Source organism: Toxorhynchites rutilus, chromosome 3 (assembly GCF_029784135.1).
Source record: "Toxorhynchites rutilus septentrionalis strain SRP chromosome 3, ASM2978413v1, whole genome shotgun sequence".
Classification (NCBI taxonomy): domain Eukaryota; kingdom Metazoa; phylum Arthropoda; class Insecta; order Diptera; family Culicidae; genus Toxorhynchites; species Toxorhynchites rutilus.
In genome coordinates this window covers 101,987,718-102,014,702 of record NC_073746.1, presented here as the reverse complement: position 1 = coordinate 102,014,702, position 26,985 = coordinate 101,987,718, and the positions used below count along the sequence as shown (strand labels likewise).

General features: G+C 40.4%; 1 protein-coding gene across 3 annotated transcripts in view; it reads right to left on the bottom strand.

Annotated features, from left to right (window-relative positions):
* Positions 1–26,985, bottom strand: part of LOC129779278 (protein vestigial) — a 129,973-nt gene that overhangs the window by 3,746 nt on the left and 99,242 nt on the right. For all 3 annotated transcript variants that reach the window (XM_055786677.1, XM_055786675.1, XM_055786676.1), the window contains exons 5-7: positions 23,129–23,220; positions 22,872–23,050; positions 22,719–22,792 (exon numbers count right to left, since the gene is read on the bottom strand). In XM_055786677.1, coding sequence (XP_055642652.1) covers positions 22,719–22,792; positions 22,872–23,050; positions 23,129–23,220 — 345 coding nt within the window. The remainder of the gene's footprint in view (positions 1–22,718; positions 22,793–22,871; positions 23,051–23,128; positions 23,221–26,985) is intronic.

The window sequence follows — 26,985 nt, the reverse complement described above, 5'->3', positions numbered from 1 at the left end:
CAGAGCTCTCAATAACGGGCAACTTATGGACGAGCAACGAAGGATAAATCGTAAGATTTAAAGTCTCCGTGAACAAAGAGAAAGCCAGTACCAAAACTTGCCAGCTTGCCAGTACCAAAACTTTCTCCACTAAGGATGATAACTGCGCTTATCTCGAGCATGTATTGTTCTGCGAGGACAAGAATGAATCATCAAACAATTCAATTGATTCTACAAGAAAAAAAATATTTCAGGGCGACCAAACTGGTAGAATCGTTGTTTCTAAAATTTCGTATATTCGCAGTTATAAACAAGCGACTTGAATTAAACTACAGCGTAGTTCTACGTCAATAATACGGTCGTGTCTTGGACACAATCTCCTATATATTTTTCTGCAGCCAGACTGGATTGTTTGTTTGGTGAAAGCAGAAGTTCTATTACCAAATGCTCTCGAATTTCACTATCGACCGATGAATCCAATTGTCGGGACTTGAGGAGCGCTGGAAAACTTAACACACTTCTAGTGTTTTGGGTACAATTCCATGTTGACTTTCAGTCTGAGAGAATGAGAGATCTGCTCCAAGCATACAAACATTTTAACACTCTTGAAAAGGTGCTTTGATTCCTGCATTTCACCCTTTAGCACACGAAAAAGATTTTTTTCTGTAAAAGATGATTTTTTTTTCGGTCAACGCAAGTTTGGGTGTAGATGAAATATACCTTATTTTCACACTATAGATTTCTAGTTTCTCATAATTCATAGTAACACATTCCTGCTTTGATGTTGTTCTGTGTAATATACAAAACTTCCAGGGTAGAAAAATGGGCGAAATTTTCAGTTTCTTCAAAGTTTTTGCGGATTGAGACAATATTTTTGTAATCACATCAATAATTAATTGGACTTGGATTGGATTGGACGAAAGTGAGGAATACTCTGACCGTTGGATTTTTAACTTTGCAAGGAAGGTTTGCCCCGACACCGTTCCTGCACAAAACGTCGTACGCGACATTCCACTTCAAAGCGATTATGAGAATTTTTCGATGGTGGAATTCTCAATTGCCCTTCTCTCATGTAACAATTCAGCTCCGGGGTCGGACAAGATTAAATTCAACTTATTGAAGAATCTTCCCGACTTGGCAAAACAGCGTTTGATGAACTTGTTCAACAAGTTTCTGGAGCTGAATATTGTCCCGCATGACTGGAGACAAGTGAGAGTGATAGCCATACGGAAACCCAACAAGCCGGCTAGTGATCACAACTCGTATAGGCCGATTTCAATGTTATCCTGTATTCGTAAATTGTTAGAGAAAATGATTCTACTTCGTTTGGACAAGTGGGTCGAAACGAACAATTTGCTGTCAAATACGCAGTTTGGCTTCCGCCGAGGTAAAGGGACAAATGATTGTCTCGCGCTGCTATCTTCTGAAATCCAAATCGCATTTGCTCGCAAAGAACAAATGGCTTCCGTTTTTCTTGATATCAAAGGGGCATTTGATTCAGTTTCCATGGAAATTCTCTCAGAGAAGCTTCATAATCGTGGACTTTCACCAATTCTCAACAATTTCCTGTACAATTTACTGTCAGAAAAGCACATGATTTTCTCTCATGGCAGCTCGAAATCTTCTCGCTACAGTTTTATGGGCCTACCACAAGGCTCCTGCCTAAGCCCCCTCTTGTACAGTTTTTGCGTCAATGATATGGATGATTGTCTAACTAGAGACTGCACGCTGAGACAACTTGCAGACGATGGAGTTATTTCCATCACGGGTACTAATCCCGTCGTTCTGCAAAAGTCGTTGCAAGATACCCTGAACAATCTGTTCACGTGGGCCCTCAAGCTGGGTATCGAATTCTCTACGGAGAAAACTGAAATGGTCGTTTTTTCTAGGAAGCACGAACCCGCCCAATTCCAGCTTCACCTATCCGGCAAAACGATCCAACACTCTATGTTTTTCAAATACCTGGGTGTATATTTTGATTCTAAGTGTACCTGGGGAAGACATATTGCGTATTTGAAACAGAAATGCCAGCAAAGAATCAATTTTCTCCAAACAATTACCGGAACATGGTGGGGTGCCCATCCAGGAGACCTCATTCAGTTGTACAAAACAACGATATTATCAGTGTTGGAATATGGCAGTTTTTGCTTCCGATCAGCTGCCAGGATTCATATTCTCAAGCTGGAGAGAATACAATATCGTTGCTTGCGTATAGCCATAGGGTATTTGCATTCGACACATACGATGAGTCTCGAAGTTTTGGCAGGAGTACCCCCGCTTACTCTTCGGTTCACAGAATTATCCTACAGATTTCTCATCCGTTGCAAGATCATGAATCCATTGGTGATTGATAACTTCGAAAATCTACTCCAACTGACTCCTCAGTCAAGTTTTATGTCTTTATACCATGAGTACCTTACCCACGACGTGCACCCTTCACCAGGCATCTCCAACCAAGTTTGCTTCCCATACTTCTGCAATTCCTCTGTAATTTTTGATCTGTCCATGCGACAAAAAATCCATGGAATCCCAGATCACCTACGCTCCGATTCTATTCCGCCGATATTTTCGGCAGAATATGGGAAAGTTGGATCTGATAAAATGTTCTTTACTGACGGTTCATTCATAAACGGGTCCACTGGCTTCGGCATCTTCAATGAAAATTCCAGTGGCTCTTTCAAACTCAAAGATCCTTGTTCCGTGTATGTCGCTGAACTGGGTGCGATATATTACGCATTAGGGATCATTGAAACATTGCCCATCGACCACTATTTTATTTTTTCAGACAGTCTCAGCTCAATAGAGGCAATCTGCTCAATGAAGGTTGATAAACGCTCATCTTATTTCCTAACTAGAATAAGACAACTATTGAGTGTTTTGGTCGAAAAATTATTCAAGATTACCTTAGTATGGGTTCCCTCTCATTGCTCGATTCCGGGGAATGAGAAAGCGGACTCGCTAGCTAAGGTGGGCGCTTTATAAGGCACACTTTTTGAAAGGCAAATTGCTTATAATGAATTTTTCCACATTCCTCGTCAGTATACGCTCGTAAGTTGGCAGCGCATGTGGAGTGGTGATCAGTTCGGTCGTTGGTTACACACGATTATCCCTAAGGTCTCGACGAGTGCATGGTTCAAGGGATTGAATGTAGGTCGTGATTTCATTCGCGTGATATCTCGGCTTATGTCCAATCACTACAACCTAAACGCGCATCTCTATCGCATTGGGCTCGCAGCAAACAATCTTTGTGATTGTGGCGATGGCTACCACGACATCGAGCATGTTGTCTGGTCGTGTATCCGGTTCCATGCTGCTCGCTCTCAGCTCTCTAGAGCACTGAGAGCACAAGGCAGACAATCGGATATCCCCGTCCGGGATATCTTAGGTAGCCGGGATCCTGATCTTCTGCTTCATCTACACCTGTTCCTCAGAAACGCCGATGTCAACGTTTAATGATGTTTCCTTCGTTGTGCCCCCGTTTCATATCCCTCCTATCCGATCGATAACCTTTTACTTAGTCGCGGAAATACATACACACACTCTTTACAGATGCGCGGGCCGAAGGTTGTGCAGTCCACTGATCATTCAACAAGAGCCAAAAGTTGTACCGCTCATGACAACTCTACACGAGCTGATGATTGCGCCGGCTAGTGACCATTCTATCCTGGATTCCTCGAGTCGAGAAAGACGCACCACGCTAGATATGGGGTACAGACTAGGGGGGCGTTGCTGATTAATGGTCAGCTGCATCCCAATAGGAAGTATCCCGTGTCGGGCACACGTACAGAGCATCGAAGACTGCAACATACCAATTATGAGAACACTTGTAATACTAACCTCGAGCCAACCGCGAGTAATCGGTTACATATTACTAACATAGTTGTAAGACAAAAATTGTCAAAATATTGGACTCCCGGCCCCGTCAGGCTAACGCCACATGTGCCTTAATAAAATATATATTTTGGAAAAAAAAAAATTAATTGGACTCTATTAGTTTTATGGAATTCATTGATCAATTCAACTACTCGGCTTTCATTTGCTCTATAGAACGTTCCAGTAAACCGCAGTACGAGTACAAGTGTGAAATAAAGAAGTATCATCAGTTGATCGCTGTAGACAAACGAGCCAACCGGATGATTTAATGGGCGGACACCAAGACATCCATCCAGTACCCACAATATGAAGCAGCATCCAAAAACACAAAATCACTGAAAGGCTAAATAGACCTTGTAGGATGTGCTAAAACGTTTCCATCAACGTACAACTCTACAACTCTCGAACTACGACATCGCCAAAAAACACAACTCTAACCAAAGTATCATCCGGAGATTTCGTATGCGAGAAGCTAAAAATGGGCAAAGTCGCGCTCGTTAGTTGTACAACAAGGTTTTGACGAAGTACGAAGGATGCACGCTGATGGATGGCGAAACGTACGTGAATATGGATTCTGGACAGCGCCCAGGCCTGAAATTCTATTAAACCCTAGCCAAAGAAAATGTCCCCAGCAAATTTAAGTACGTTTTCGTTGATAAATTTTCCAGGGAACTCTAGATTTGGCAAGGGATATGCAGTTGTGAACAGAATACCAAGGTTCTCGTTACAAATTAGACAATATACTCCAAAATGTATAGGTACTTGCAGAAACACCTTCTTCTGTTAATTAATGTTCAAAAAGGTCCGGTGAAATTTGGATCAGATTTGACAAGCTGCCGCTACAGTCGAGAGACGCTTCACTAAGAAGACCCCAATTCTCACAATTACACCAAATCGAAAAATATTGAATAATTGTCAAGCGGAGGAAGGGTGCCAATGTGACTCGGGATGCTGCAGACATGAAGAGATCGTGGAATGAAACGACCACTGATGTTGATCAACAGTGAGCCCAAACTTTTATGAAGGGGAATCCGAAGAAAAGTACGAAAATAAATAATCTGCATTTTGATACAAAACAATTTTTGTACCTTCAATCAATCCCGAGATACAACTGGTTTAGAGACTCCAGATTACACAAGCATTATACAACTATGGTGAGGAACTTATTTTCGACAAGGGATTCAAAATTTTGTGAATAAATTGAATAAACTTTACACAAATCGATTTGAACACTCCTTATCAATCTGTTGAAATATAGATAATTACAAAATTAACAATAGTTAATATGTTGAAATTGGGTTGAAATAACTGAATATCTTTGAACAAAATACGCTGCAGTATTTTGTTCAAAGATTTGCAAAATAAACATACAGCCAATATAATAACGTAATGCTATACGGTCATTGTCTCGGACTCAACCTTCGATGTTTTTCGTTTTTTTTTTTCTGTAATTATCAATAGCGCTATCTGTTTTTTTTTTCAAATTTGTATCTCAAAACTATTGAACATGCCGTAATGAAACGGAAAATTACGTTTTTCATCATCTTATGGTGTTCTATATAGGGATTCAAAAATTATCCAAGTTGTTGCTGCTTGCGGAGCGCATTTTTTATTATCATTTTATTTTTTTGCATTGAATTAATTCTGAGGTCAGGTCAGGTAATAGGGGCGAAGTTCCCATCTAACAAGGATAAGGAACCGAGGCGGTCCCAAGTCGCCGAGGCGATGCAATCCGAGTCGGCCGCCGTCCCGCCGTCGGAGACAGTGGTCTGTCGCAAGCAAATTTGTGTTCCATCGATTGCCCGGTTGGTTTGAAATATTGGATACAATACAATACCATACTGAATAAAATAATAGTATGGTATAAATTTCATTGAATATTCGTTCATTTTTCGCGATAACGTAGTATTTTCCTGCAAGCACAAAAAGTTGTCAGTCAATCGGTAACAAAAGGCATCATTTGGGCGAACCAATGGTGCTGGGAGCCACTGCCTGCCGAGGGGGCACTGAGAAAATGATGATGACGATGTGTACATTTTGTGAGATTTCACTCTCGCCTACGGTATACCATTCTCACCGAGAGGAGGGAGTAATTTTTAATTGAAAATTTTACATCGGAAAATTGCTCGCATTCCGAGCGGCCGGGCTGCTTACCGCTTCGACGGGGGTTGCAATTAATGCGTTTCCTTTCGGGCAAGTTATGAAACAAATATTTATATCACCGCGAGAGAAATGAAAATTGTTTGTCTGAACACGCGTTTGAGTTCTCGTGTTTAATGAACATTTTTGATACGGAAAATCTAAATCTCTACCGTAAGTAGAACAAATTTAATTTCAAATTCCAACGTTTTGCGTTGCGAAAAGTATCACTCTTTAAAGAGTATCACTCCCGATAGAGCAGCAAGAGGTGGGGCATATCGAGCAATGTGTTTGCATCACGCATGAACGTATGACAGCCATTGAAGCGAAGGACAACGGTTGTGTTTAGCTCATGCTAAAGCGTTGGCTGTCGAGCAAACGTACGAGACAAAGAATAAAATTTATGTCCCTGTGTCGTCGTCTCCTGACGGTATCCTCTCGGAAAAGGAAGCGATATTTTGTCGGGACAGAGTATGAGAATGAAATACTTCCTCCGTTATACGGTACCGGCTATCGTTTGGGGAACGAACGATATTAAAAGCAGGCTTCCCATATATTCACAGGACACCCAGCACAACAAAGGATAACTTTGTCTGAGCGCAAACTTATGCTTTGTACAGCCGTTGGGAGTAGTGTCCCTTCGGCCCAAGGACCTTCTCAAGCGATGGAGACTAACTTTCATTTCATATGTCACATAAATTTTGCGAACGCTTTCTTTCGAGTTGCTCAACGAAGTTTTGGCTTCTGACGTGCCTCAGAAGTTTTTGCGGCAGTTTGATTAAAGTGGAATATTGTAATTTTTGTCATTTCAAGTAATTAAATGTCCTTCTCTGAAATAACGTTCAAACCGTGCTGAGAATGAACCGCGGAGATGAATCAAACCATCATCATGAAATGACATGGGTAATCATTTACCGAAATCATCACTCATCTTTCGGGTTTTATTGATGCTGCAACGCGCTACCAGTGTTTGTTTGAGTCACAATCGCGCATGGTAGAAGGAAACCGAGGGAATAGCCACCAACTCTGGAATTCGCGCGTTTTGTCCAGCATGTGATGTGAAGCGATTTTTTTTTTCTACGTTCAGTTCGTTCTCAGTTGTTTTGTTCCGATGGTGAAGGTTGACCTGTCTCGCATTTTTTCGCTTTGTCGCGCGCTTTAAAATCAAATTCCTGAAATTCCATCGTCGCGATGATTTGCTCCACCAACTGATAGCTCAGAAATCAACGTTTTTCCCAACCGTCGTACGAAATTTACGCGTTCTAACACTACTGTTGGGACTTTGTGTTGCGAATCGATGGTGAATTATTTGGCAACGAAGGTAAAGCATACAAACATACACAACAAGAAACTTTTCTTGCCGTTCCTGGAGTGTATCCCCCGGGCGTGGGCAGTTTCGATAGAGGTTGTGTACCATTCCGAGGCAAAGTCGTAATATGATGAATTTCGAAGAAAAAGGAAATCGGTGAATGAGGCGGTGGCTGGTGGGGGAAAAAGTTGAATCTTTAAGATATGTATTGTCAAATCTACATTCCATCGTCGCGGCGTCAGAATCGCTGATCGTTGTTTGAATCAACGTTTGCCGACAACCACCAGACACCAGTTCGGATAGCGGCCTGGTATGATGGTACCGAATACTGTGCGCGATGGGAAGACTAGACGCCGACAAATCATCAAACATATCGATAGTTGTTGGCAGCACCGAAACATTAGGTGGACGAAATTCGTGAACAAATCATGATAGGAATCTGGCCATCATCATCATGTCACATGCGATCAAACCGAGGGACGCATGGGAAATTGGGGAAAGATCAGTTTGATGTTTCGATGCGATTGAGAATTTTGGTTCCGAGCATGTTCACATACTCTGAGTAAATAAGCTTGGAATATAAAATTGGCGGGCGTTTCGCTTGGCAATGCACCAATTTACATGTGGGTGCAGATCTAGCTTGGTTTGGCTCTAGTGGAACTGATACAAAAGTATCATATTGCTTACTTGCGGAACAAAGCCTGAAAACATATTTTCGATATTTTATTAACTAAAACCTCAAAAATAAAACTCTTTTCTCCAGAATAAGCTGTATCATCCGTAATTTTTCTTGAAATTTTCAATGGAAGTGGCTTCTTTTCCATTTTTCTTAAGATGTCTTTCGATTGTTGGCCAGTATATTTCGATAGGTCGTAGTTCAGCAGAAGTCGTTTTCAATATACTCCTTTCTGTAGTCCTGTAGATTGTGAAGTACAAAAAAAAAAATTCCAAGACTTCTTCATGATTTGACCACCGAGCAATTCCAAATGAAATCGTTCTGAAAATGCAGATTTTAAAAACATGTAATGTTGATTCGAATGAAAGTTTGCATTCCATTTGGGTTGGAGGAAATGTGAGTTTTCCACAGCAATTGGGATTTTTTCGACTCAAGTGTAACTTTTGAAAAGGGCATATCGATTTTAGTAAGAGAAATCTTTAAAAATTTATATCTCAAAAACTATGAGTCGTACCGCGCACCAAGAGCGGATGTTCGTGCACCAGATGGATGTCCGCACGGCATTCCTGAACATCAACGAATAAATCTTCATTGCCAATCGGAAGGATTCGGATATGGTACGGATTTGGTGAGCCGTATGCACAAGTCACTGTGGCATCTATTTTTATGCATACGGGCTGGCAGGAGAATCATAAAGAGGTGGCGCTTGCGACGTAACGTTTCGCTTCTCTTCAGGAATTCTACATTGTGCGATATCAAGCAAAGCCGTTAGATATGATGTCAGCATTAGGAAACACTGTGGTTTGCTCGCTGGGTGGTGCGAGACTGAGGTTGACTAGAGTGAGATATTAATTCGGTGGCTTCGTTTTCTTATTATTTTTATATTCCTTGGATAGAATGATATTCAAGGTGGATAGTTACGATCAGTGTTGCCACATTTTAATCTGTATCAGTGAGGTTAAAAATCTTTCTCATCTGTACTTTTTATTCCAAAAATCTGTACCATCGAAATTATTCGTTGTAGAAAAAGTATATTTTTTTAGAATGAAAAAATACTCATTTATTTACTACAAATATTACATTTACATTTGCAAGTCATTCGTGTGTTTGATGATGCAAAAGGCCACTATATTTAATCGAATCTTTTGATCTCAAAATACTGTTCATCGTATCGTTGCTGAACCGATTTCGAAGCTTATTTTTGTTCTGAGTATATTCAGAAAAAAAAATGCCGAGGAGTGAGGCGTAGTAGAAACGTTAAAAACAAGGAATCGAAGCGCCGAAAATGCGAGCGAACCGCCAATTATTTTTAGACATCAAATGTTTGTCCTCCAATCTTGCACATGCTCGTTTTCTGAAACTATGATTTCCTTACGAAGTAATTTTATCTTTAGTGTACGACATTCAGTGTCCAGATTTTGTATATTCCCATCGTAGGACCCTGGAAACCCTTCTAACACAACGAATTTCGTCCTTTTGAAACTGATTAATTATTGCTTTGTAGATGCATTTATGATCAGTCATCATGTACCTTAATGTTGCTTTGTTCAAATGTAAAAAACTTCACACGCGGAAAACGTCTGTACCAGTCTGAACTTTTTGACGAAAATCTGTACCCTGTGCCGTACAGAATCTGTACCAAAAATAACGAAAAAATCTGTACTTTTCCCGATAAATCTGTACGTGTGGCAACGCTTGATACGATTGATTTCGCATTGATATATTGGTGTATTTGGTGTATTCGATTTGATCGACAAAATTTGTGAAGGATGTGTAGAAATATTTCCCTTTAATTGATTCAAATATCTTTGTGATCTATCAAGAAATGGTTGAGGTATAAGCATTCGAAATCTTTCATTATATCCCTCATATTCAGTTTTTATATTTTCATTTCACACAAATTGAGAGGAGAGTTTTTGAGAATTTCTCGTGTATAGCCTAAAAGCCTCCTAGATCGCATGATTTGACACCTTTGACCATTATTTTCTGTGAGGCCACGTGAAGTCTCTTGTTCATACGGATAAACCAGCAATTATTGATTATTGTAAGACAATACAGTGAGGTCTCGATTATATCACTGGGCGTTTATATCACTTTATATCGAATTTATCACCGAAAATGTTTCACTTATATCACGTTTTTCGAAACATAAAAAATAATGTGAAAAGTTGAATTCCTCGTTAAATTATTAAACAAAAATTGTGAATTAAGTAGGAAAACATATTTTTAAACATTCATGAAAAAACGGAAAATTTACTTACTGTGTAATTTGTAACATATATCAGCTATTTTTTGTTTGGAAGCTCCTCGCTTTACTTTCATAAGTTCAAAATCAACAAATATGGGTTATTCTGAGTTACTTTCTCTTTCATTATGTGAGATGAAACTCACGACCTGTGCCGCTTCCCAAATTTGGCTCGTGTACGAGACAGTAGTGAAGTATTTTATTTCGTCGACTGTTCTTCTTCTTATTTTTTTCTTTTATTCACCGAGACAAATCTTACGATTCATTCGTCTCCGATAGTCAATTGTTTAAGTTCTATTTCAAGATAGAAGCTTTCGAGCGCGAATCGAATTAATCGATTTAAAAAAAGAGTGTCCGAAATATGTAGCTGTCCGAAATATGATTCAGAACGGTATACTGTGGCTTTTTTTCACGGTGTCCAACTATTTGAAAAGGGGGTCTTCGTAGCCACTTGGTTACGCGTTCGCTTACCAAGCGATCGATCGTGAGTTCAAACTCAGGGCCCTCAATTGACCATCTTTGTGTTATTATAGAATAACTACGTCCACGCAACAATCATCAGCGATGGCGATCGATCCACGGTCGAAATAAGATCGATTCATCCATACAACTGCTCTGCTCTGCAAGAAACATCGGGCTGCTGTTCTATAAATAACCCAACAATGATCAATATAAACTGTCTCCGCTGTCCGGTCTGCTGAACAATGGAAGAACAGATAGAATACCTTTACGCCTAAATGGCTACTACAGTGTAATTTACCATAATGTAATGGAACAGAAAAAAACCTAACGCCTAAATGGCTATTACCACTACTGTGTAATTTACAATTTATAGAAACATAAACATACATGTACACGATAAAAACTCGGCTCTGTTACAGATAAAATGCTAATGAGCCTAATAAATAAATAAATGGGATAAAAAAAAACAATTTGAATGCTTTAGGAAGTTACCACAGGATGACGACTCAAAACCCGAAAACAAATTTCCTGATATTCCCTGATTTCCCAGTAATTTTTCAGGTTAATTCCAGATGTAGACTAGTAATAAAATTCCATACTAGTACTTTAGCAGTAGCTCCTAAGACATTTAGTTAGCTTAAACAATGAAATTTAGGGACGTCTGTCAATATTTCGCAATAAATGAACTGTTTGAAAATTTTAATTGAGTTAAACTACGACTGAGAAGTGTCGTAAAAATAAAAAAAATGGATTTATTGATACAGTTCAAAGCTATCTTGAAAGAGACCTTAAACACTAGTAGAAAATAAATCATTTTCATTTCGATTCGAATTAATTTCATGAAACTGTTGCGATTTTAACGAAATACTTTTTCTTACAATCTTTTGACTCCCTTCTGTGTTTTTTCTGATTTTGTTTTTGTTTCAACTCCAGAGATTTCGCTTCTGCTTCTCGTAGCCGTTTCATTACTGAATCATTTGACGTAAAACACTAATTTCATGCCAACTCGTCTTAAGAGCTGGCAGCATCATCTCAGATGGCAGCGTAACGTAGTGGGTGTAAACACATAGGTGTTTTTTCTTTTGAAATATTCAAAACAGAATTAGACTACTTTTTTGAAAGGGCCAAAATTAGACAGCGTCTAAAAGACCTGCGGGGGTCTCCATAGCCACATTGGTTGCACGTCCGCTTAGTAAGCGATCGATCGTGAGTTCAAAACTCAGGGCCTCATTGACCATCTTTGTGTTGTTACAGAATACGTCCACGCAACAATCATCAGCGATGGAGATCGATCCACGGTCGAAATAACATCGATTCATCCATGCAACTGCTCTGCTCTGCAAGACACATCGGGCTGCTGTTCTATAAATAACTCAACAATGATCAATCCACTGTTTCCGCTGTCCGGTGGTCTAACTGGATAATGGAAGAACAGAAAAAATATTCTTACGCCCAAATGGCTACTGTGTAAATGTACCATATGCAATGATATAGAAGGAATACTGGCAAACGGTAACTGTGTAATGTGTTAATTATTGATATGATAACCATGTGACATGTACACGATTAAAAATTCGGCCCTGTTACAGCTAAAATGATAATGGGCCTAAAATAAATAAATGGGATAAAAAAAATAAAAGATCTGCATTTCGACAGCATCTGAATTGTACAAATATTAATCCATCTCATGTTCAGTTCACGATTAAACCCAATGTTACCGCATGTTTTTATGCAATGTTTTCAGCTGTACTGTGAAAAACCATTATCGGCACCAAGAACTCACTGAAAACGAAACCATTTTTCGGCAATCATAGGGTAAATGATCTTGGTTTGTCCGATTTAGAGTGTTTTTACGCAACTAGTAAATGCAAATCGACTTCTCTTCATTCAAATCACATATAATCGATACGAGTTCGGGTTTGTTGTAAAGCCCCAAGTCTCTAGTTGCTAATAATACCATAAGGCGTTGAAATTATTCAAATTTTTATGTTTTTCAACAATTTTCCTCAAAGAGAAATTATGATCATGGTTTGATCACCTCTGATCATGATTTGTCCGGTTTTAGAAATCATCATTTTTGAATGAAAAAATTCGAATTTTCAAGTAGATGTTGCATTTATCATTGTTTGAGTTTTCTGTCATCATATTAGTCCATCCATAATTTAAGCTTTCTTCAGAATATTGCCTTTTCTTGGGCATTTTAAAAGTGTTCACCCCAACACACTCAACACAGAGAAACTTTATTTCTGCTATGCGCGAAGGACACAATAAACTAACTGCAGTGCGTCTAGCGGTTGCCATAGAAATCATGTGGACAAAACAACATAAATGAATTAGCCAATTAGTTCATCAAAATGCGTTAATTTAATGGTTTAGCTATGTAAATCTGATACAAATGGTGTGCAAGCATGATGTTTACAATATCTGTAAGTGTTATAATCCATGAAAGGTCTGAATACGTACCAAATAATCATCTGGTGATCGACTAAATAAAAGTTAGCTCGAATGAGGGGCGCATTGACACAAATAGAAGGTGTGTTTTATAATCCGTTAAAACATTTGATTCCGTAAACATATACTATAAAACTGCTGTAAATCATGAAAAAGACAATTTTGTTTGTATTGGGTTGAGGAAAAAGAAATGTCGTATATTGTCAATATATGGCAACACTTAGACATATTTTGTGTTGTACTTATCGCATCGGGTCATACTAAACGGTTATTTAAAGATGACAATCTGTGCTACAAGTGTCGTTTTAACAGTGTTGTGATTGTCTTTTTCAGTCTGAAGTTATAGCGCGTCAAAGGTGGAGTCCACCAAGCAAGAAATTCGCCATATTTTACGTTTTCACTACCTGCGAGGTAAAACTGCAACGAAGGCGGCCGAAAAAATTCGTGTAGTTTATAGACCCGATACTTTAACGATTCGCACAGCACAGCGTTGGTTTGATTGATTTCGTTCTGGTGTAGTGACTATCGAAGATACACCCCGTACTGGTAGGCCAATCGTCGTGGAAACCGATAAAATCGTCCAAGTAGACCGGCATGTGAGCACTCGCTCGATTGGCCAGGAACTGGGTATAGACCATAAAACCGTTTGGAACCATTTGCAGAAGATTGGATTCCGAAAAAAGCTGGACGAAGGTGTGCATAAAAAAGTGGACAATGACATTATCATATTTTCGACTGGACACACCAAAATCATTTACCTTAACTCTTGAAAAATAGAAATCGGCATTGCGTTTCTCACGCGAAATCGAAGTGAGCGTAGGACATTCTGAGCTTGTATAACATTCTAAAGCTTGCATGTTGGACGAAAAATATTGTTGAAATCATACATATTTGAGAAAAAAATATTTCTCTTTGAAAAATATCTGTTTCGAATATATCACGTTTCCATCATATCACGCGAAAACTTTTTTTGAGCGTGATATAATCGAGACGTTACTGTATTACATGGGTCGTTGGGTAGATACTAGTCGAAATTCTCGAAAAAGTGATACAAAATTTGAGCTTTCTCATGGACATCTCAGGGATAGTCCCGGTCAGCATAGGCATGATATTTTTATTTTCCCCCATTTTTCATGAAAAGCAATATTTGATAAATTTGGTATTTAGGTTGGGTAGGTCATCAAATGAAATCTTCGGTATACAACACCAGGCCGAGCGGAAACTGAAAATGTTGAAAAACGTTATCTTTCGGAATACCCAGTGTGAATCTCTATTTTTCATCAGAAGTCGTCTGTCATACCTTGTATATGCCGCAAATAAAAAATAGTGATTTAACTTGCCCCGGTGTACGTTCATTGTTAAATGTGCTCCTCAAATTGTACAGACCAAAATGGGCAACTAGAGCTGCAGAGAAAAATGATTTTTGGAACATCAATACCCCTGCGAAATCTATCCAAACAGAAGCAGAAGGCTTTTTTTGCAGCTTGGTTTCCAAACAACAACGATGAATAGTATTCATCTGTATAAGTTTTATATTTTTCCAGATAGTCGATGAAGATTATTCCTTGCGGATCCCAAAAGACAATCGCCGTTATCTTTCCGGCCGAATAAACGGTCTTCGCTTTTTTGGCGTAGTTCCTCCCTTGGTAACCCATGTTGATGCAAAATAATATGTACCTGTTTTTTTGCTCTTATAATCTCACGTACCTTCATTCTGTTGTTATTCACCACCATATCATGGATTTTGTCAATGATTTCTGTAGTAAAGCCACTGTAGTGTCCACGTTAAATTTCTGACACTTTTCTTTCAGTGTAGTTTATGAAATATTTCACTAATGAATGAAATATTTCACTTACATGACAGCTTCAGTTTGGTAAAATGGCGTCGAATCTAGTGGAAGTATGCAAACGCATTTTGCGCGAACGGCAACAAAATCCAACACTGTCGGTACGCGATCTCACCAAAAAGCTAAAACTGCCGAACAGTACCGTGTTTAGTGTGTGCAAATCGTATGACCAGCGCTGTGGGTCGGAAGGTTGGAAGCGAAACAAATTGAAAAGTATGCTTCCTACAGATGGACCGAAAGGTGGTTGCCATTATTGAGAAACATCCCAACCTTTCAGTTAGAAATGTGGCTCGAAAGGTTGGAAAATCAAAATCATATGTACAAAAAGTGAAGCAGAGACTGAAGGCGTACAAAGTGAAAAAGGTGCCCAATCGTGATGATAAGCAAAATTCACTGCAAAAAACCGTGCTAAGGTGCTCTACACCCAATTTTTGCAAAAATGTTCATGCACCACAATGGACGATGAAACTTATGTTCTCGAAGGCTTCAAACAACTTCCGGGTCTCGCTTTTTATACTGAAATGCGAAGGAATGCCGGAGCCGAGTGTTTCCGAACCAAGAAGTTGTCTAAATTCCCCAAAAAGTACTTGGTTTGATAGGCCATATGCAGTCGTGGCCGAAAATCCAAATCTTTCGTCTCTACCGGCACTATCAACAAAGATGTCTACGAGAAGGAATGTCTCCAGAAGCGGTTGCTACCATTCATAAGAAGCCACGACTCTTCAGTGTTGTTTTGGCCAGATTTGGCCTCTTGTCACTATGCAAAATCCTTCCCGGAATGGTATAATGCACATGATTTCTAATTTGTGCCAAAAACAGCAAATCCACCGAACTGTCCAGAACATCGCCCAGTGGAAAAGTACTGGACTCTGATTAAGCGAAAACTATTCGAAACTAAGAAGAAAGCGAATGGCATTAATGATTTCAATAGGAGATGGAAAAGCACCGCCGCCTGCATATCTGAGGATACTGTACGGAACCTAATGGCAGATTTTTTTTTTTATCCAAAATATATATTTTTATTAAGGCTCATATGGCGTCAACCTGACGGGGCCGGGAGTTCAATATTTCGACAATGTTTGCCTTATAACTATGTTAGTAATATGTAACCGATTACTCGCGGTTGGCTCGAGGTTAGTATTACAAGTGTTTTCGTAATTGTGATGTTGCTGTCTTCAATGATCTGTACCTGTGCCCGACACGGGATACTTCCTATTGGGATGCAGCTGACCATTAATCAGCAACGCCCCCCTAGTCTGTACCCCATATCTAGCGTGGTGCGTCTTCTCGAGGAATCCAGGATAGAATGGTCACTAGCCGGCGCAATCATCAGCTCGTGTAGAGTTGTCATGAGCGGTACAACCTTTGGCTTTTGTTGAATCATCAGTGGACTGCACAACCTTTGGCCCGTGTATCTGTAAAGAGTGTGTGTATGTATTGCCGCGACTAAGTAAAAGTTTATAGATCGAATAGGAGGGATACGAAACAGGGACACAACGAAGGAAAAATCATTAAACGTTGACATCGGCGTTCCTGAGGAACAGGTATAGATGAAGCAGAAGATCAGGATCACGGCTACCTAAGATATCCCGGACGGGGATATCCGATTGTCTGCCTTTTGCTCTCAGTGCTCTAGAGAGCTTAGAGCGAGCAGCATGGAACCGGATACTCGACCAGACAATATGCTCGATGTTGTGGTAGCCATCGCCACAATCACAAAGATTGTTTGCTGCGAGCCCAATTCGATAGAGATGCGCGTTTAGGTTGTAGTGATTGGACATAAGCCGAGATATCACGCGAATGAAATCACGACCTACATTCAATCCCTTGAACCATGCACTCGTCGAGACCTTAGGGATAATCGTGTGTAACCAACGACCGAACTCATCTTCACTCCACATGCGCTGCCAACTAACGAGTGTGTCCTGACGAGGAATGTGAAAAAATTCGTTATAAGTAATTTGCCTTTCAAAAAGTGTGCCTTCTGAAGCGCCCACCTTAGCTAGCGAGTCCGCTTTCTCATTCCCCGGAATCGAGCAATGAGAGGGAACCCATGCTAAGGTAATCTTGAATAATTTTTCGACCAAAACACTCAATAGATGTCTTATTCTTGTTAGGAAATAAGATGAGCGTTTATCAACTTTCATTGAGCGGATTGCCTCTATTGAGCTGAGACTGTCTGAAAAAATAAAATAGTGGTCGATGGGCAATGTTTCAATGATCACTAATGCGTAATATATCGCACCCAGTTCAGCGACATACACGGAACAGGGATCTTTGAGTTTGAAAGAGGCACTGGAATTTTCATTGAAGATGCCGAAGCCAGTGGACCCGTTTATGTATGAACCGTCAGTAAAGAACATTTTATCAGATCCAACTTTCCCATATTTTTCCGAAAATATCGACGGAATAACATTGGAGCGTAGGTGATCTGGTATTCCATGGATTTTTTGTCGCATGGACAGATCAAAAATGACAGAGGAATTGCAAAAGTATGGGAAGCAAACTTGGTTGGAGATGCCTGGTGAAGGGTGCACGTCGTGGGTAAGGTACTCATGGTATATAGACATAAAACTTGACTGAGGAGTCAGTTGGAGTAGATTTTCGAAGTTATCAATCACCAATGGATTCATGATCTTGCAACGGATGAGAAATCTGTAGGATAATTCTGTGAACCGAAGAGTAAGCGGGGGTACTCCTGCCAAAACTTCGAGACTCATCGTATGTGTCGAATGCAAACACCCCATGGCTATACGCAAGCAACGATATTGTATCCTCTCCAGCTTGAGAATATGAATCCTGGCAGCTGATCGGAAGCAAAAACTGCCATATTCTAACACTGATAATATCGTTGTTTTGTATAACTGAATGAGGTCTCCTGGATGGGCACCCCACCATGTTCCGGTTATTGTTTGGAGAAAATTGATTCTTTGCTGGCATTTCTGTTTCAAATACGCAATGTGTATTCCCCAGGTACATTTAGAGTCAAAATATACTCCAAGGTATTTGAAAAACATCGAGTGCTTGATCGTTTTGCCGGATAGGTGAAGCTGGAATTGGGCGGGTTCGTGCTTCCTAGAAAAAAGGACCATTTCAGTTTTCTCCGTAGAGAATTCGACACCCAGCTTGAGGGCCCACGTGAACAGGTTGTTCAGGGTATCTTGCAACGACTTTTGCAGAACGGCGGGATTAGTACCCGTGATGGAAATAACTCCATCGTCTGCAAGTTGTCTCAACGTGCAATCTCTAGTTAGACAATCATCTATATCATTGACGTAAAAACTGTACAAGAGGGGGCTTAGGCAGGAGCCTTGTGGGAGGCCCATAAAACTGTAACGAGAAGATTTCAAGCTGTCATGATTGAAAAACATGTGCTTTTCTGAGAGTAAATTGTACAGGAAATTATTCAGAATTGGTGAAAGTCCACGATTATGAAGTTTCTCTGAGAGAATTTCCATGGAAACTGAATCAAATGCCCCTTTGATATCGAGAAAAACGGAAGCCATTTGTTCTTTGCGAGCAAATGCGATTTGGATTTCAGAAGATAGCAGCGCGAGACAATCATTCGTCCCTTTACCTCGGCGGAAGCCAAACTGCGTATTTGACAGCAAATTGTTCGTTTCAACCCACTTGTCAAAACGAAGTAGAATCATTTTCTCTAACAATTTACGAATACAGGATAACATTGCAATCGGCCTATACGAATTGTGATCGCAAGCCGGCTTGTTGGGTTTTCGTATGGCTATCACTCTCACTTGTCTCCAGTCATGCGGGACTATATTCACCTCCAGAAACTTGTTGAACAAGTTCAGCAAACGATGTTTTGCCAAGTCGGGAAGATTCTTCAATAAGTTGAATTTAATCTTGTCCGACCCCGGAGCTGAATTGTTACATGAGAGAAGTGCAATTGAGAATTCTACCATCGAAAAATTCTCATAATCGCCTTGGAGCGGAATGTCGCGTACGACGTTTTGTGCAGGAACGGAATCGGGACAAACCTTTCTTGCAAATTTGAAAATCCAACGGTCAGAGTATTCCTCACTTTCATTTGTATGGTTCCGGCCACGCATTCTCCTAGCCGTATTCCAAAGAGTGCTCATAGCTGTCTCCCTTGACAAACCATTGACGAACTTCCGCCAATATCCACGCTTTTTTGCTTCAATCAGACCTTTTAGTTTGGCTTCTAGAGCTTGGTACTTTCGAAACCATTCCACTAATCCAGTTTTCCTGAATTTTTTGAAAGCGGATGATTTTTCAAGGTAGACCTTTGAGCACTCCTTGTCCCACCAAAGTGATGGAGGACGACGTCGGAAAGTGGTAGCAGGAACACGTTTCTTTTGAGCTTGAAGTGCGCTTTCGTAAATCAAACTCGATATAAAGTTATACTCTTCGAGTGGAGGAAGTTCATGCATTAAAACAAGTGCTTCAGATATTATTTCTGCAAATTTTCTCCAGTCAATATTTTTCGTGAGGTCATACGCAATATCGACAGACTCACGAGAACCTGATTCATTGGCGATCGATAAAATTATTGGCAGGTGATCACTACCGTGGGGATCTTGGATTACCTTCCACGTGCAATCCAGGGATAATGAAGAAGAGCAAAGTGATATGTCTAGCATACTTGCCCGTGCAGGAGGGTTGGCTATCCTAGTTGCTTCCCCTGTATTTAAAACTGTCATGTTGAAGTTGTCGCACAGATCATAAATCAACGTGGCACGGCTGTCATCATAGTGTGACCCCCATGCTGTTCCATGGGCGTTGAGGTCACCTAAGATTAGCCGCGGCTCCGGCAATGCCGCGATGATATCAAAAAACTGATGGCGGCCGACCATGGTTCTTGGAGGAATATATATCGAGGCAATGCAGAAGTCTTTGCCATTGATTTGTGTCTGGCAAGCGACAACTTCAATGCCTATCATCGATGGGAGAGTGACTCTATAGAAGGAGTGACATTTTTTGATCCCCAATAGTACGCCACCAAACGAGTCATTTCGATCGAGGCGAATTATGTTGAAATCGTGGAAATTCAGCTCGTCGGCTGAAGAAAGCCATGTTTCACAGAGGGAAAATACATCACAGTTAGAACTATGAACTAAAAATTTAAATTGATCTAGTTTAGGGATGATGCTTCTGCAATTCCACTGTATTACAGTGGTCAAATCCTTGACCTCTTGCACTGAATCAGGCATCGAGGGAAATGAACGCTGCTAAAAAACCACATTTTTCTTTCAAAAATGTTCCCACAATCGGAAGCAAACATAATACTATGCTTTTAAGAGGGTCATTTATATTTAGAGCATTTAAAATGTTGTCCACCAGGTCCGAAAGCGCAACCAAACCAGATTGTGGCTGTTGCCTCGACCGCGAAAATGGAACAGACCGGGTGGGTGCTGCTCCGGGAAGTGCTGAGGACCCCTGGTGCGTGGAAGAACAGCTTAAACCAGGAGGTACTTGCTTCGGTCTATTCTCAGCACGTTCAATTCGAGTTTTCATTCCAACTTGGGAAGTTTCGGTCGTCTTTCTGGGGAGTGAAGGAAAAGAAGTAATTTTTCTTTTCCTGACGGCACCCTGCGATGTACCGGAACTTCCTGCATTGGGAGCGTCAGCAACAGGCTCGTCGTTCTGCAGAATGGAGTAGGGATTGTCCTGAGTCGTTGGAACGGAACTCTTAAGCATTTCTGCATAAGTCCGCTTGGAACGTTCCTTTAAGGAACGCTTGATTTTTTCCCCTCGTTGTTTGTACACCGGGCATTGAATAATATCATGAGGAGTCCCGCCGCAATGAAGACACTTGTGCTCTTTCGCGCAAGGATTCTCATCATGGCTCTCTCCACAATCTGCACAACGTTTTTTATTGCAACAATAGGCGGCCGTGTGACCGAGTTGCATACATTTGTTGCATTTCATTACCCGGGGTACAAACAACCGAACAGGTAAACGAAGTGCACCTATTGCAACGTAGTTTGGAAGGGCGGAACCCTCAAAAGTCACACGAAAAGAGTTTGTCCGATTGAGAACCCTTTTGTCATTTTTTTGTGACACAGATTTCAGTCGATCGCATGCAAGAATCTTCACAGTTTTTAGTGAAGAGTTCTTGAAGCGACCGACACCATCGATAATCTCTTTTCGAGTCAAACCCTTTTCGGTTATTACGCCGTCTATTTCGACGTTGCAACAGGGCACGTATACGCGATACTCAATCGCAAAGAGGTCGCAGCGCGTGATTTCGTTCGCTTGGGTCCTGCTTGAGACGACAACTCGTAGTTTGTCTGGCCCCATACGTGTAATCTCGGTAACTGCAGAAAACTTCTGAGTAAGTTCCTTCGAGATACGAATGACATTGAGAGGTTTAGATTTTCGTCTAAAGTATACAATGAATGGGCCTTTGGAGCCTTCATGGTATTCTTTTGGACGAAAATCCTGTTTTTCGTCAATGTCCTCATCTTCGGAACTTCCAACTTCATATACAGAAGTTTCTTCCTCAACTTCAGCTTCATCTTCCTGCTCTTCAGGAGGAGGATCGGTATCGGAAATATTCAATAGCGTCGATGGGGGATCCTTCCCGCCCTCAGCCATATCAAAAAAATCGGTCAACTGTTCGATATGAACAGAATATAATGATAATCAAAATAAATAAATAAGTGAAAAAAATATTTTTTATAGGGTTATGATGCGAATATTAAATTCAATTTATTTTATGTTAAATAAAATGATAAAATGAAAAAAAAAATTCCAATAAAAGTTCAACGGTATATAAGAAATAATGATCACCCCTAATGCCAACGTTTGCCGATTTGGTTAACACAAAGTTGAACAATGGTGTAAATCGTGCACAGAAGGTAGAAGGAATGATAGGGAAACAAAAGAAAAATAAATTTCTACTTGCCGCGGCTGTGTGGCGTGTGTGATGAATGTGTCTGATTTGGATCCTCAGCGCGCGAACTTCGCTCCACTCGCAAGCGCAACCGGTGAAAAAGAACACTATTATTCGATGTGAAAAAAACACCTTTGTTGGATCGATTAAAAACTTGTCCGATCTGCTTGCGAGTTGTCGAACCAAAAATTTTAACTAATGGCAGATGTTCCCAAGAAAGTTCGCGAATTTTACAGACAACGTAATTAACATAGAAGTAAGCTTTCCTTGTTTTAGATATAAGTCTATTTTACTGAAATAAACGGTTTTGTTGTATTACGTGAATTTTTGTTTTACTGGCATCATCTTGGTGTCCGAAATTTAACGTGGACAGGCTTTAGTAACCTCAGCAGGATATTCAGAACGTCACCTCATATGGCCTCTCCGAAAATTATGAAACCACTGAAACTGTTAAAACGGTTAAATTGTTCTACTTGAAGATGCAGAGTCACAATAAAGTTTAACTTCTTCTCTTCAGTCTTCTGTAGCGTTTTGTTTTTCAAAAAGTAATGTTTTAGCATTACATTTTTGAAAATCACTTGATTTCCTCGATTCAAATGTATCTAATGGAATTTAAAGTTGCCTCTTTGTTCTATATTGATTATCGCATTTCTACAATAAAGCCTTTTCAATTTCTAACGATTTCTGTTTGTCTGTTATTCGTGGGGTGTCGTTTCAATCTCTGAAATAAAATTACACTGCTAAAGTATCTTAATTTGATTTGGAATTAAAATCGCACTTCGTACGAAATACTACTAAGTGTATCAATAAATATGTACTAAGAAAATGACTTGAAGCGAAGAGCCGCTCCCGAAACTAACCTGCCATTGTAGGATAACTAGAGTACGCGGCGGCACTCTCCAACGCGTGTGCCGTCTGCTGGTCGTGATGTAACCTGTAATGATTTGGTTTTGGAGGGGGAAAATTGTTGAAATGATTTCAGGTTGGCGAAAAATATCGCTCACACCACCCACCTGGACGTGTGTCCGTACTGCTGGGGTAACCTCAGTAAGCTGCCATATTGCGCCATATTATGGTGGTAGGCGTGCGCATGGGCAGCATGTGCGTGGGCAGCGTGGGCATACGAACCGTAGTGGGCCGCATGCCACGGATCCGTTGAGTAGCCTCCGTCGGTCGTGTAGAGGTCGGAAACCTGGTCGGGAAGAAATGATAATTTCGGGTGTTATGGTTCGCCTTCAATTTTTTAAACGTTTTGCCAGCTGGTTCATACCTGGTGGTGTGTAGGCGCAGGAGTGGGAGGAACATAGTTACTATTCCAGAAGGAGGGAGGAAAATTCCTACTCGACATGGAACTGTAACCTTCTGAAAATGAACAGAGAAACAGAATAAAACATTACGATACTATATATCCGCGTTCGAAACAATTCAATCGAGTAATATACCGCTCGGGTGCTCTGGAGTTGTTTTCGGAATCCATCCGTACAATCAGACGACACAAAATAAGTGAATGACATCTTCCAGAAATTCGGTACCGTCAGCGAGTCAGAACCCTATCACCCCAGCTGTATCGAAAACGCAGCATAAGTCACGAAATGAAGACAGCAGCAAAAACAACAAACCGCATTCGTGTACCTCTCGAGGTGATGTTCCCGTTCCGTTCGAGACTTCCGAGACAACCCTGCACCAAGTGCAATAACAATAACATTTAATCGATTTCGGGGAGTCGAATGTTGCCGCCTTCAGCCGTTCAGATGATGGGAGCAAAAAGGTACACGCGAAGACTACGGCAAAACAAAATTCCGACGACGGAAGGAGACACAAAAGGGCGCGGAAATTCATTGGCCACAACAGCACAGCATCGGAACACGCGGATTGGAGCGACCGCGGATGATTCTATGGCAAATGATTTTGATTTTGGAAGTGGCCAAGAAAAGGTAAAGTTCATTGCGAGCGGCGCGGATCAAACGGAAAAATCATGGTGACTGAAAAGTGAGTGGCCATTTGGTCGTTGCAGCTGCCAGCGTATTGTCTGAACGTCAGAGTAATTGTCGAAATGTACAATTTCAACGCCAACGTTATTCCGTAAAAAGTTGTAGACCAACATCCGCCATCATTAGGTCGAGTAAATATATTGTCTGATTCCTTCCAGGATGGCCAAATGATGCCGCTCATGAACTTCTTCCAGTATTTTTGTTCAACTTGGCTTACGGCAGTAATTAATAGCAAAAAGAGTTGATTTGAAATTGCTCACAGCAGTGGAAGAAGATTGAGAACCGGGGCAAAACATGATGAAGATGCTGGCTTGGAAGTTCTATACTCTCAAGAAAGTCTGTTGGTTGGAAGGAATTTTCCTTTTGCAGTTTTCTTTGGCGTACAATCTCTGCTGAAGACGTTCGTTCCATGTCGGGCGTAAAATTGGAAGCTGATTAAATTTATTCATCTGTGATCAAAGGTAACATTAGATGGTGAGCCATGGTAGAAGTACAAGCTGTGTATTGAGTTATTGTCATTATTTTATGGTTGTAGTTTTCACGTCAACGAATCGTAAACATTTGGTGTGCATTAAATTTTCTGAATTTTTTTCGTCAAATTGAAATCCCATTCATCCTCGCAGCTGAATTTTTCTCGGTGGAGATGACATCGTTGTGTTATTCTGTCATAGAAATTTTTGCGTCCCATAATTTGGGAGAGTCGAAATAGAACATTTCCGACGCGTCGTATTCGACGAAAAAATCAAATTCAATTTATAACGTAATAGCCTCTGTTTGTCCGGTAACGACCAAAAATACAGATTGGATATACTTCTCAAAGATGATTTGTCGTGTAAGCCACTGTTAAAATATTACAACCCACGTAACGTACAAATTTTGAAAACGAAAAAGAGTTGAACATCCTCCGCGTCGTCGGAAGCTATGGTCTCCGAATGACAGGACAAAGCTGTGTGAGGGGACACAAAAGTTTTGCGCATTTGGTTCGTGGCGAGCATACTTCTTTGAAACAAAAACAAATAACAATAAAATAGGAACGACATGAATTTGAATTTGTCTGCCAGCTGACATTGGAAATTTCGGCGGCACCACACCAGAAATCCACAGCTGAAATTTATGTACTTTCGCTCGATTTATGATTGTGGCGAAACCGACCGACCGACCCCAAGAATTTACTTGATATCCGTACTGTGCAGCAGAAGTAACGCAGACGTTTTTAACGTAAATGTGTTTTCATTGTCGAGTTTCATTGCACCCGAGATCATTTTTAAATTTTCTTTGTTTAAGAATCGTGAGTTCTGCGACAGAGATGATAGTGAAATGTTTAGAATGGGGTAACAGTATTCGCAGAGCGGATTTGATGACAAACTGAACTAATTTTTACCATGACATAACGTCTACGAATTATATTTTCGAAAACTATTGATCCACTTAGACCAACACGCTACTAGTTTACGAATTGATATAAATTGGTATTTAGGCCAAAAAGAGATACATCTACTTTAAATACATTTCTCGCGCTCTATCGAATTTAATTCCTCTCCTATCCCAAAAATGCGAAAAAGTTAAAAATGTATTTCAAGGGGCTGAAATTATTAATGGTATTTAAGGTCCCGGTACTGTAACGGCCTGTTGGGGCAATTTTGGATTCCTTTCATTCTGTTCAGGTATTTTCGACGTAAAAGGTGCATTTCACATTGGCAGCTCAAACGGTGGCCCAACCATGTATTTGGTGAGACTGGTAAGAAATCACTTGTTATGAGTTGCTTCTATATATTGCCAAACGCTGAATTCTGATAATTCAACAACAATTGCTTGATATTTTTAAATGAAAACAATAATAATTCCCTACATTTCACTCTTCAACACAACATCTTATAGTTTTTAAAGTAAGATTTTTCGAATTTTTTTTTTGACGTAGGACTACGTCTAACCGGAAGATATAGGGGGTGAAATGGAAATCTAGGCACTGAACAAGTAGGAAAAAATGCAAGATTTGGAACGCTTATAACTCGAGCATTTCTCAATAGATCGCAAAGGTTTTTGCATCAATTGATAGGAAATATATCTACGCATCTATCATAACAAATAACATTTCGTTTTTCTTGAGATAAATAATTGAATAATTGTGAAATATCAAGCATTGTCAAAATGCACTATGTGCCCATTTTTGATTGGTCCATTTTGTGCTCCTCAAATCGTACCGACCAAAACGGGCAACCAGAGCAGCAGCGAAATAGAATGAAGCGCGATTGGAAAGGAAAAAGAAAAAAATTAACGAAACATTGGTCGCAGTCTCACACATGCGTAATTCTCGAGCCAGCCAGTCAGCTTAAAAATCCCCGCTCCGCTGCTGTAACGATCATTCTCATTCAAACCGTACACCACATCGGTTCGCATCACAACACATCAACAAACCAACCCAAGCAGCCATGTCTGGACATGGTAAAGGAGGAAAAGTGAAGGGAAAGACAAAATCCCGCTCGAACCGTGTTGATCTGAAGTTCCCCGCAAGGGTAGCTAGGCCAAGCGCGTTAGTACCAGTGCACCAGTCCACCTAGCCGACGTTATATAGTTTCGGCCGCCGAAGTGATCGAGTTAGCTGCTCGCTGCTCGCGACGATAAAAAAACCCGCATTCGGAACAGAACACATTCGGTTCGGTGGACATCAAGACAACAGGCAGTTGCAGCGAGTGGCGAGTGGCAACCGCAATCGCAAAACGGCATCAGGTAGCAGAAGAAAAAAGTTTGTTCTTTATACAAACTGCTTTGGTGGCAAATCTAGAACAAGGCGGCATCGAGGGCGTTCGAAATGGTTTTTTTCAAAACCACGAGTACTAAGTTTTCTAAATTGGAACCATTCCATAAAACACGGCGCTTATCAGGGCCATTAAACCTTTCAAAAAAGAGTTTACGAAATACAGTTCAATGCTTTCTAAAATAATATCCAAAATAATAATAAAACACAAATTGATTTTTTCATAATTTGTTTGCCAGGATCTGATGAGTATGTGAATTTGGCAGTTGTTCTGAGCTTATTGATAGTTGGGGACTTTCCTGATTATTCCATTTTCACGAATTATTAAATTGTTTCCAGATTGAAAGTACAGTAATTTACTATTAGTTCGACATTTGGCTA